This window comes from Berghia stephanieae, chromosome 4, assembly GCF_034508935.2.
Source record: "Berghia stephanieae isolate SIO BIC M18660-M18661 chromosome 4, UCSD_Bste_1.3, whole genome shotgun sequence".
In the NCBI taxonomy this organism is placed as follows: Eukaryota; Metazoa; Mollusca; class Gastropoda; order Nudibranchia; family Aeolidiidae; genus Berghia; species Berghia stephanieae.
In genome coordinates, this window is record NC_088363.1 from 42,400,864 (window position 1) to 42,413,656 (window position 12,793).

The 12,793-nt window shown below is 36.2% G+C and overlaps 2 protein-coding genes across 4 annotated transcripts in view; one reads left to right on the forward strand and one right to left on the reverse strand.

Annotated features, from left to right (window-relative positions):
* LOC144972014 (uncharacterized) overlaps positions 1-12,787 on the forward strand; it is a 21,269-nt gene extending 8,482 nt beyond the window's left edge. The window contains exons 3-4 of one of the 2 annotated variants that reach the window (XM_078913096.1): positions 9,566-10,827; positions 12,448-12,787. In XM_078913096.1, coding sequence (XP_078769222.1) covers positions 10,590-10,827; positions 12,448-12,584 — 375 coding nt within the window. In that variant the 5' untranslated portion in view covers positions 9,566-10,589 and the 3' untranslated portion in view covers positions 12,585-12,787. Of the gene's footprint in view, positions 1-5,057; positions 5,183-9,565; positions 10,828-12,447 lie in introns of those variants that run through there. The other variant, XM_078913097.1, reaches the window with a different exon arrangement.
* LOC144970610 (uncharacterized) overlaps positions 1-12,793 on the reverse strand; it is a 134,924-nt gene that overhangs the window by 61,588 nt on the left and 60,543 nt on the right. The gene's annotated exons all lie outside the window — the stretch shown is intronic.

Here is a 12,793-nt window from a genome sequence, read left to right on the forward strand (position 1 = left end):
AACAAATGAATGAATGCATAGTTAAGTAAATCAATAAATATATGAAATTTAAAAAGAAAAAGTAGTTTCTTTTATTCGTCCCTAAGAGCATTCCAATGGAAGACTGGGATAACATAGACGTCAGTTGCAGAGCAGAGCAGCAGGGAAATCGAACCGGGTAATTCCTGGATACGGAACAAAAACAATAGGTACTACTTTCTCCAATATTAAGGTCCTCACTAGTCGGAAATGACTTTCTAGACCCGTTTTAAAAAAATTCAAAACTTAACAGCCTGGTGTAATATACTGTTTACCAGATCTCTTATAAAGCGCAATATCCACTAAATGTGCTTAGAGCGCTTTGCAAAGGATCCCTCACCAACAGCAACACGTAACATGTAGAACGAGGCATGACGCCATTTGGGCGATATTACAATTTTTCCGACAGAGATAACGCTGTTGACGGCCATGTACTCATCTTACACCTGAGTACGGTGTGAGAATGTTAGTAAATATTCTTTTCCAAGGACTCAACTATGCGCCGAGCGAGGCTCGAACCCAGGACCTTCCGACCCGAACGTGAGTGTCATAACACATGACCATATAACCGCACTGGAATTATGATTTCCGACTGGGGGATCAATAACACCAGACGTTTACACTCCTTGTTCTCTTTTCTTTTTTAAAAATATTTTTAAAAAGGTATAGATAGTATGCGCTTGGCTAAGAAGCTCATAACATTGCCACCCGGAAGTATAACGGACCAACACACAAAACTTTGTGTAACCATAAACGTTTATAGTCTAGTTAATACAGTTTAGTGAGAATTACTCATAAACGCGGATGGCAAAAAACAATAACAAAGACCTGAGTGACGTCAACTTCGAACTATCTTCTATAGATAGTATGCAGATGACGTCCCTCAGGCCTTTGTTATGGTTTTTGCCATCCGCGTTTGTGAGTTGTTCTCACTAAACTGTATTAACCAGACTATAAAAGTTCATGGTTACACAGAGTTTGTGTGTTGGTCCGTTATACTTCCGGATGGCAATGTTGTGAACTCCTTGGCCAAGCGCATTCTATCTATACAGCAAGTTCAACGTCCAACCAGGGTAGGTAGATTCGATGAACTCATTTCCATGATAATATTCATAACGTCCGCTGCTCACTCCGTGGGAGGTTGGCGCTCGGTGTCATTTGTTTAGGAAACCGTAAATCAGCAACGACAACGTTAGAATTCATTTCGTGGCTCGCCCTATCTAGTAAATGGTGTGATGATATATACGTACACCAGAGAGAGAGAGAGAGAGAGAGAGAGAGAGAGAGAGAGAGAGAGAGAGAGAGAAGAGAGAGAGAGAGAGAGAGAGAGAGAGAGAGAGAGAGAGATACGTGTGTATTGTCACCCCATGGAGAGTGAACATTTACTTTATTTTATAACTGTTGACGTCATTGGTAATATATGTAATAAATTGAAAACGAAATGCAACTGTCTATGTTGCGTGTAGGTAGAAGTGAAATATATGTTCTTTGTTATAGTTATATAGATACGTTCTGTTTACAGCGCAATGGTTTATCCACTCGGAAGTGTGTGAATAGCAAGGTAACGATTACGGTCCAACCTACAACGATCGACGAACGATCGACGAACGATCGACGCGGAATAAAACTAAGATATAATGTTCTAAGACTCCGAGTACAGATCTTCGTTTTCTTATTTGTCGCCCGTTGTAGGTTGGGATCGTAATCGTTAACTTGGCTCAGAACCAGCGTCTACTACGATTCCTATAGATGTCGTTGCTCAGATCAGATCACCCCCCTCTCTCTCTCTCTCTCTCTCTCTCTCTCTCTCTCTCTCTCTCTCTCTCTCTCTCTTTCTTTCTTTATTTATTTCTCTCTCCCGCTCTCCCCCCCCTCTCTCTCTCTCTCTCTCCTCTCTCTCTCTCTCTCTCTCTCTCTCTCTCTCGCACACACACACACACACACATACACACACACACACATTCTATCTATCTATCTATCTATCCATCTATCTATCTATCTCTATCTGACACGTATACATGTGGCCGTACAAACTTGATCTACTGTTGAGCTCCCTTTAGCCACATTATTGATCGATTGACTGCTTTATTTATTTATTTATTTATTTATTTATTTATTTATTTATTTACTTATTCATTTATTTATTTATTTATTTATTTACTTATTCATTTACTATTTATTTGTTTATTTAGATTTAGCAGTCCACTCTATCTTATATTTCTTATCATCGTTTAAGTTAGTTTGCCCGGATAGAGATAACAAGAAGACACTGTTGGCTAAACGTTACGGGCCTTGCTATTTGTAATCGGATGGCTGGTCTCCCACCCTGGGATGAAGACAGCTGGGTATAACCCTAGGATGACATCCGCCGTTACATGTCACCAGCAACAACAACAACAACAACAACAACAACAACAACAACAAACAACAACAACAACAACGATGATAACATGCATTTAGTAGATTATGAGATGCCTTACAACAGATACACACTCACACACCCGCGCGAGCGCGCACCACACACACACATACACACATATACGATTATATACACACGTACATGTAAACATAATATTATATACACATACAAGCACACACACGCATATCCAATGACTTACCCACCCCTTATCTCTATCCGTGTTCTCTGACTACAATTAAGATTATAATTAGTTGTAATCATACACGGAGCCAGAGAACGTACTCTGATGGAACTTTGGTACGAAGCTGGATGAATGGGTGAATGGATGGGTGGATATATCAGTGGAAGGATGGGTAGGTGGATGGCAGGATGGGTGGTTCGGTGGATATATTGGTGGAAGGATGGATGTATGGATGGGTGGATTAGAGGATGAATGGATGGATGGGTGGATATATTGGTGGAAGGATGGATGTATGGATGGATGGGTGGATTAGAGGATGAATGGACGGATGGATGGATATATTGGTGGAAGGATGGATGTATTATGGATGGGTGGGTTGAAGGATGAATGGATAGATGGATGGATGGATGCATGCATGGACATGTCGGTGAGAATGGATGATAGTTGGAGAATGGATAGATTGTTGGAAAATGGCCGGCTGTATAAAAAAAAAAAGAAGAAAAAAAAAAAGATTTGAACCCGAAAAGCCCCGTATGAAATAGGTGCATTTTTTCTTCTTTGCTTTTTATAGTTTTGTTTTTGCTTTCTGAAATTATTTTTTCTCTCCATTTTTAAAGCCTGCCGAATACTTTTGTGGTTCACAGCCTCAGTTTAATTGGTTTGTTTTTTTGGTTTTTCCAGTGAGACAAAGGCCTGGCTATCTAGTTATTATCATTATGATAATACTGTAAATGGATTGATAGAACACGATAGGAAAACAAAAAGATACGATAGCCATAGTCTACCCTTTTCGTGTCTGGGCCGTTCCCACCACAACTAATTTCTTACCCGGGACTCTTGTCTGTGGTTCAAGCGATAAGAGCGTTAACTTTCCAAGGCTTTGGCATTGATAAGGTTAATTTGACTCGACGTCTTCGGGTTTCGGCGTGTCTCTACGTGGGTAGGTTGTAAATGTGTGACGTGGGTTAACTAAACACACCGTGATGATAATTATTATAATATCTCATTCTGGATTTTTTTTTTTGTGATCTAGTTTTGCGGTAAAAAAAAATAAATTAATAAATAAAAAATATAATAATTTAAAAAAAAAAATTAAATAATTAATTATCATTCCATTTTGTTCAAGCATCATAGTTTATTGCAGTGATAAAATAAATGATGATGATGAGGAGGATGATGATGATGATACTACTACTACTACTACTACTACTACTACTACTACTACTACTACTACTACTACTACTACTACTACTGCTACTACTACTACTACTACTACTACTACTACTACTACTACTACTACTACTACTACTACTACTAATAATAATAATAATATAATAATGATAATAATAATAATAATAATGATAGATCGTTTCAAATATGGCAATTTGTCATATTGTTACAAAACGTTATAATATAATAACTGTAACATTGAACAGATATTTCATTTCTACTTCTTCTACCTACTCTTTCTCTCTTATCTCTTCTTCATCTCTTTCTCTCACGCGTGTGTGCCATACACACAACATAGACAGATGCATTTCGATTTCAATTTATTACATTTGTGGTAATCTGACATTCAATATTATCATCATTATCAGCGTGGCTCAGTGGTACGGTCTTTGCTTCGTTCCCGAAAGATACCGAAACCAATCACCCGCCGCTGCGCTGTGTGGACTTGAGCAAGTCACCTCGCCCTAGCTCACTTTGCGGCGCTGCTTTGCGGCTGACGCCTGGTTATTCCAGTCTTCCATTGGAAAATAGACTCTAAAGACCAATTTCCCCTTGGCGATGAATAAAGAGAATTTTTATTATTTATTTAATATTTATCAATTGGTCAATAATGATAAAATAATAATGATGATGATGATGATGTAGATAGATGATGATGATGATGATGATGATGATGATGATGATGATGATGATGATGGTGATGATGATGATGATGATACGTTTTATAAAGGGGATCGATTATCTGAGAAATATTGGTCGAATAGCCACAGGGTTATTATATTAATAATAAACGAGAGAGGAGAGAGAGAGAGAGAGAGAGAGAGAGAGAGAGAGAGAGAGAGAGAGAGAGAGAGAGAGAGAGAGAGAGAGAGTCTATCCATCTATATGTCTGTCTCCCTATCTATAGTCCCCCCCCCCCCCCCACACACACACACACACACACACATTCATCAGAAAAGAGAGGGAGGAGGATTGGTGTGGATGCTGTGTATGCGTGTGCATGTGTGTGTGTGTGTGTGTGTGCGGGAGGGGGGGGGGGGGGGGAATAGACAGATATCGCCATAGATATTGGATCGTTGGTGACCGCCGTCGCATCCTGGAGGAATAACTTTTATTGCCTCAGTGAACCGCTAAACGTATCTATACAATACCTATCGGTTGTTAATTTTGCGATACTTTTTGATGATCATTGTCGCTTTCCAATCACAGCGATCGACGGAGCAACAAAATCCAATAAAAACCCCAAAAAAATGGCTTTGCCACCCGGAAACTTTCATCTCACACCAGCTGCTACGAATTCAACACCCGATGCCTATGGGCAAATGTCTAAAGAGGTGAGCTATCAAACAAACGTGGCGCATTGCAACCATGATAGTGATAGACCTCTGCATGTTTTAAAGACTAGCCTAACCCCTTGGACTTGGTGTGAAAATGCGGCTTGCATCCTACTTTCGTTTTCTTTTCTCTTCTTGTTTTTGGGTGTTTTATTATTTATGCTTTGCCTTTCACTTTGATTTGCATATGGATAGATATTGCTATAAAAAGGTATATTAAATTATTTATTTATTTCATATGAGTGGAATGAACTTGATCACTATACCATAGTCATACTAACTTTCTGCGTTACTAAATAGGTACTTTGGTAAACGTCCATTTGGCCCTCCAGCAGGGAGCCGATAAATGGCCTAGTGGCTGTGACCCGATTTTTTGGACTTTTGAGTGATGGGTCACAGAAAAAGTTCCATAGATTTTTTGTTTATGGATGGATTTTAATGATTTATGTCTTATTTTCTTCAGGAGAAATTACTCTATCGTTTGGTGTAGTTTATTTTAAAATCAATGACAATTTAGTATAACTTTTGATTATGGATAAAATAGGGTATAATTTAGCTTTGGATAATTAAAAGATTAGAACTTGGTAAATCAAAATTTCATGCTGGCACGTTCATTTAACATCTTAACTTTTTTATAAAATTAAATTCAGGGCAAAGTTGTATACCGCATCCATGAAATTCGTTCCAGTAAAATCCTTACTCAAATCTTAGCGGTCATTTTAGACCAGTTTTGAAATCCAAATGGCGGTTACTACCGGAAATGCAACAATTTTCAGGTCACAAAGTCCGTCAGTAAATAACAAAGGCAAATAGAAGACCATTTGTCAGCCTTTAAACTAACACAACTTTTTTTCTGCTTATCTGATTTTCACAATTTTGGTATCATTAAAATCGTGTTGAAAAGCACTTTAAAATGATATAGGTTTCATTGAGCTCAATCCAATTTGAATTTTTTACCAAAGTACCTATTACTAACTACTCGCCACTACCACTGCCACTAACACTCTAGATTATGATTAATTGATAATTTAATTAATTCTGAACTTTCGGGATAATAAACTTGAACTTGGAACTCAATTTCTCCTAACACTTTGCTCCGAAAACTCGGGAAATACACTAACTCGATTTCTCCTAACAACACTGTGCTCGGAACGCTCGGGAAATAAACTTGAAGTGTCTAAGTCTAACTTAGACTCTCTAACTCTTAATTCAAATTCTGGAATGTCCATATTCTGTAAAACAATGTTATGTTATAGTTATAGTTATACAGACTCCAATCCGAATAGCCTTTATGTTGAGGGGGCGATGATTTTCTTAATCTTTGTTAATTGTTTGTCTATTTTAAGACAGAAAACCGAGAAATTGCAAGTTGTCAGTCGTCCAACACAAAAATTATTTTTATTTTATGTTTTGTTTCAGTTTTCATTTTCATTTTTTTTTCCGTTCTTCAATTTTTTCTTTGTTTAAAAGATTCATTAATTTTTTTTTGAGGGGAGGGGTTTTATCTAGCTCTAGAATGTGCTTCCTCTTGGCCCTCGTAGAAGTTGCAGAATGTAAAAGATGGCGCCTAACTCTTGCAAATAGAAGGTAACCCAAAAAATCTCGAGAACGGAAACTGTTTGGAGAAATAGAGTTCAAGTGTATTTCTCCAAGCGTTCGGAGAAATAGTCACTTCGTTATCTTCGATTAATTACTGAAAGTGAGCTCATGAGTGAGTAACTGTTGTATTAATAAATGAATTGTATGAGTATGTGTGGTGAATTTGCTGGGGTAGTAGTAGTAGATTAGATCACATCACATCGTTTGAAATATTCTTAAAGTAGCCACTGATTTAGGGAGATACTATAGTTTGTTTCATTGTTATTGTTATTGCTATTATCATAAAGGCAGGTGTTGTTATGTGTCGAGCAAAATAGAGCGATATCTGGTATCTAGTGTTACCTGCTACTAGCAGTAGCAGTGCTAGGTCCTGCTTGGTTGTACCGATTTTCGTAACTTAACTAGTTATGACCACTTATTTATTTGGGTTATTTAAGCCTAATAATGATAATGATGATGATGATCATCATAATGAGTAACACTAACAATTAAACAATAATAATAATAATCATAATAATAATTGATGGTTAACAAATCCAGAAAGCATCCATTGTCTATTGTAGCAGGTCTGCCTGTGTAATAGTGGCTTGTTTTTAGTTTGTTTTTAAATTTCTTTTTAGTTTTTTTGAAAATAGATGTCAGGATATAGGTATGTTTTCTTCTGATTTCACTTTTACACTTGGTCAACCTCGTCATTTAACAGGAAACACATATTTTACATTTAAGTACAATTCTTCTACTTTTTGTGTCAAATCACTTGGATCTAATTTTAACCTGCCAATTTTATAATATATGATTATCATTTATTAAGGCTTACCTTCATATTTTATATTCAAGCTATTATTTTTGGAATTGGAACAACATGACAAACTCTTGAAATTAAATAGAGCTGCTCACACACTTCTGGTTTTCACTGCGGACTCCAAAGCAGCTTCTCATGGTAAAGCTAAAATATGATCTGTCACAAAGCAGTTTTCCTCAAGATGCTATGCGTCTTTCATATTGATAATAAGAAGAAATGAAGTGAATAGGAAAGTGCCAGGAGACGATAGAGAATTAAAATTTATCTTACTGGTACGATAACTCTGCCTGGCCTCACGGAGTTGTTGTACCAGTAAGGTCACGGGTTCGAGCCCCCATCGCTGCTGCAAAATTTTTATTCTCTTGTCTTCGGGCATTTTCCTATTCACTTCATTTCTTGCTATTATCAACATAAGTGCCTGCTCCTCTCACTTTTCTGAATTTCATATCAATACCACATAGATAGGTCCTGAATTATAGTTTATTGATAGCCATCTAGTGTGCAGTTTGACTCTGGTTTCATGAGCCCAAATTAGGCTCAGTTAGTAGAGCACTCGTTTCACAATCAAAGGGACCTAGATCAATCCTGGGTGCAGTCGAGATTATTTCTGACCCTCCCTCCCCCACCCCTATTCCCCCTGTCCGGGTAGCTGAGACTGTTAGATCTGGTTGAAAGTACCTTGCAATAGACTAGTTCCTATCAAAAGGGTAGCAAGCAATTTCTATTATCTGTTTTATGCTATAGAAACAAGGATAAAATCCGGCTCCATGGGCCTAATGGCTCTGAAGTACAACTTCATGTGGGTTGCTGTCTTTGTAAGTCAATGTAGAAAATAATGGATAAAAGTAAAGAAATAGAAAATATAATAATTATGGAAAACACGGGTGATTTAAGGATGCCTATTTATTGGAGATTCGTCTATACCGTACTATTAGACTTGGTTTGGTAAGAATGGATAAATCTTGTGAGGGTGGAAGGGTGGTTGGTTGGGTGAATTTGAAGATAAGCACCTGGTATGAATCCGTCAACATGTGATCATTGCATGATAGGTGTGTGTGTGTGTGGCTGTGTTTCATGTGTGGATATGATGCATTCATGTCTTTAATTAGTTTGTTTGAAGGGAGGTGGATGCTGTTGACTTTGATTATAGAGTACATTTATTATACTATGATTAGATGTAAAGTCTAGTTTGTGCGACCATTTTTATCTATACTTTTCATACCATTCGGATTTCGTGATTTTATTCAGTATTTCAATTTGAATTTATTGATGTTTTAAAAGGATACAGATATACATATTTGTTGAAGTTTTTTTTGGTGTGTGTTTTTGTGTGTGTGTGTGTGTAAATTCATGTTTTTTAAATGACTATTTTCACATCAGACATACTAGAAAATTGTAGTCTAAAAAGACCTTAATGAATAGTAGGTTGACAGATCCAGATTCTTTCAACTAAACCAATAGTGGCTACAAATTAAAAAAATAAAAATATGAGAATATGTATTTTGTTTTTTCCTTATTATTTTTTATCTTATCAGAAATACAAATGGTCCCTCAGTGACAAGAAATTTGAACGAAATAGCAGTACATATTATTATTATTGTATTCATATTGTTTGTACTGTTGATAACAGATCTGGGCCTAAAATTTGCTTTGAAAAAAAACAAAACTTATTATTTAAAAACTTTTCATGTTGCCTTTTTTCTAATAATCCATCATTGCTGGCTTCAAGGAGCCTCTGATCGTTGCTGTATTTTCAGATTAATTATATTAATATTGTACTATGATGCATCTTATGATCCACTAAAATGTGTTAGTGACCAAAAACTGTGATTAGTTTTATACCTTGAGATGCCAATCACCTCTTTTTGATTTTAAATTTATGTTATGTTGCACAGTCTGAATTTTTTGTTTTGTTTTTTTAAAGTTTAATTTTTGCGCCAATGCGATTGGTAATGATGTTCCTTGTATGTTTCTATATGAAGGTTCATTCTTGGACATGGATCCAGTCAAAACTGAGCCATGCTGCAGCACAAAAGAAGAGGAACTTTTCATATTGTGATGAAAACCATTCTTATTTCACTGACAGTGTATGTACATCATCATCACCACCACCATCATCGTTGTTGTCGCATCGACTGAAATGCGAAAACACTCAAGTGACATTTCAACTGTGTAATCTACAGTTTATATGTAAGCTGTCATTGGAGTCAGCCTCAATGTAAGCACTGTGTTAGTAGAGGATGAAATGTTGAACACAGTTTACTCAAAGACATTGTTGTAATTATTCCAGTTTATTTATACATGAAGTGGATATTTTTTCTTTTTAAATTTTGATTCTAAGATTGGCCACTATTTTCATTGTTGATGTCTCTTTTTATTTCATTGCTTTAATCGGTGTGACCTCTAGTCTAGTCCATTCCATTTTTTAAAACTCGTCATTCCAGTCATTTTATTGTTGTCCAACAGATTTCATTCCGCCTTTTCCCCCTTTTGGCTTTTGCCTTTATTTATTTATTATCATCTTTTTCAACTTGATTGATTTCTCTCAAGTTTCATAAATTCTAGTCATTCCTTCAACATTCTGTGACCTGTCATTGCTTGTATTTGTATCTCTGTGTAGAATTGTTGTACATTCATATTCAACAGTTTCATGAATGAAAAAAAAATTATTTATTCAATTTTGTCACTGGAAATTTCTTCTGAAAAGATTTTTAGTATTATAAAGTGATTTTATTTAGAATTAATGTGCGATGGCTGATGCAATGATAATGAGAGATGCTCCCATGATGATGCCTACTGTAGGCATGGACAACAAACCAACAAACTTATCACCTGTCTCATCTAGTCCCGACCGTGGTGACAACACCAACAGTGTGGGGAAAGAAAGAAGAAAATAACAATACATCAAATGTAGCAGCATTGGTGAAGAAATTCAAAGGAGAAAAAATCAACTGCAGCGACTTGCGGAAATACCTGTATAATTTTGAAATATATCGGCAAGCCAGCATGCTTCGAAAAGGGAGGGAAGTCCACAAAATTTACGTGGATGTTCACAAGGGAGTTAATTTCCTGGATGATCGATTCAGTCTGACAGAGTTTGGAAGGATGGTTTTGGATAACGGTAGTGTCAGGGCTGGACGTGCAAGAAATGTTCGCCAGATTGTAGTGGCTCGTGAAACTCTATACTGCAGGGGAACTGGAGGATGTAAACGTGCCTGTGGGGGTTACGGATCCTGTGTCTCTGGTGAGTCTGTTTACTTGGTTTTTTTTAGGTATTAAGTTTTCTTCTTTTTTAAAAAAAAAAAGTATATTATGAAATTTACAGACTTGCCAACTGATATGAAATTGGATAAAATGGTGAATGGTTTTGTCTGAAGTACCTAAATATGGGAGTTTACTCAACATGCCTGTGTTGGCATAAAATTGAGGAAGAAATAGTAAGCCTATCAGAATTGAAGTTGTATTTTATTATTATTCCTTAGAGGATGCCAGCGCAGAAGGAAGCCCTTTTAATTAAAACAACAACCAAAAAAAAATAAAAAGTCTGGTAATTTTAATTTATGTTTTCTTATTAAACAACTTAATGTCTTAATGAAGCAACAATATGCTCTATGAAAACCACGAAAATTATCATCATCCTTATATTCTGATATGAAATTCATCATAAACTATGGTAGGATTATTTCACCAAAAATACAAAGGCATTAGTAAAACAGTCTGACAACTCTTACTGTGACAAACTAGTAACTGGTATGTTCCATGCATGTGTTTTAAGAATGATGATTTTGTATATCAGGACATGTCCTGAGCTGTCAAAGGATATTCAGGCCATCATTTTCTCTCCCTGATCCAGCCTCGAGGCTGCAATATTTATGGCACTTTAATTTTTGTATTAAAATTTTTGAAACAAAAATAGAATTAATATATATTTTTTTGGTTTGAGTTGAAAAGAAAAAAAATGTTTTGTTCTGACCTCCTGTAACTATCAGAGTGACGTGATTAGAATTAAGAGGATTGGCAATCGAAGAACCAATGCTTTTTTCAGAAAAATTAAACTCCCCTATGTCCTTTATTGCTTTTTCAGTCCTTCACATGGACATGCTGGAAAAGAAATTAAAGAGAATAAATCTTTTAGAATGTTGTGTTATATCTTAAATGGAGGTTGTCTTCACCTGTATAAATAAATAATGTAATTACTGTACTATTACAAATACAGAGCTGCCTACTATTCTGCATTTCACTGAATTATCCCACAAAATCATTGTGTATCCCACGAAACTCTGTCAAATTCTGTGAATTCAAAATTCTACGAGGTAGACATTGTCTACAAAGTTTGACTGTCCTTTCTCCACGTTAGATACTTTTGTTTTTGAAAAAAAATGCAAGACTTGGATTAATGTGCAGAATGGGAAACTTTGGTGTATGTAGTTCATAATCGTGGCAAAACTTTTTGAAATATAATGAAAATAGACATGACTATATGTGGCATGATGGATACTGGTGAGGAGTAATTCTTCAAGAATAGCACTTTGTGTTATTCAGTAACGATTCTACATTTTCAACTTCATAATTTTCCAGTGTCTAGGTAGGGTTGGCAGCTCTGTAAATAGAGCAGAGTGGATGAAGAACTAAATACCTATCATGGATTGTTTTGGAGTGAAAACTTTTCCGTAGCCAAAAACAACAGAAATGGTAATAGGAGAGACAGGGGTGAAGTTCTAGTCACATCTTCTATTTTGGATAAATATACATTTATTTCACAAAAATTTTTTTTTCTTATCTATCGATTGATTGATTAATTAATTAATTGATTAGTTTAAATAATATTTCATATTATTTTTTTTTTCTTCGATTGTCTATTCAGGTTGTGACAAAATCAAAGTCCGGGGACACAAGTGTAGCTTTCGGGTCAAACTGACTATGAGCTTGGATTTGTGGACTGCTGGTTTGTGGAGATCTTGGGCAGTCACAACTGTTATCTGGCAGACAACATCCAAGTGACCTGACTAGTATGATTTCCGACTACGATGTTAAAAACAGTGATGGTGAAGATAGCAACTCACTTCGTTCTTCCCCACTCTCTGACTCGTCTCTTTTGAATCTGTCTTCTAGTCAGGCCTCCCAAAGTGGAGATCAACCTTCATTCATTCCTAGAGGTTCCCCTCCCACTTTTAAGCATCTTCAGACCTCAGCATCAATTCCCACCTTCG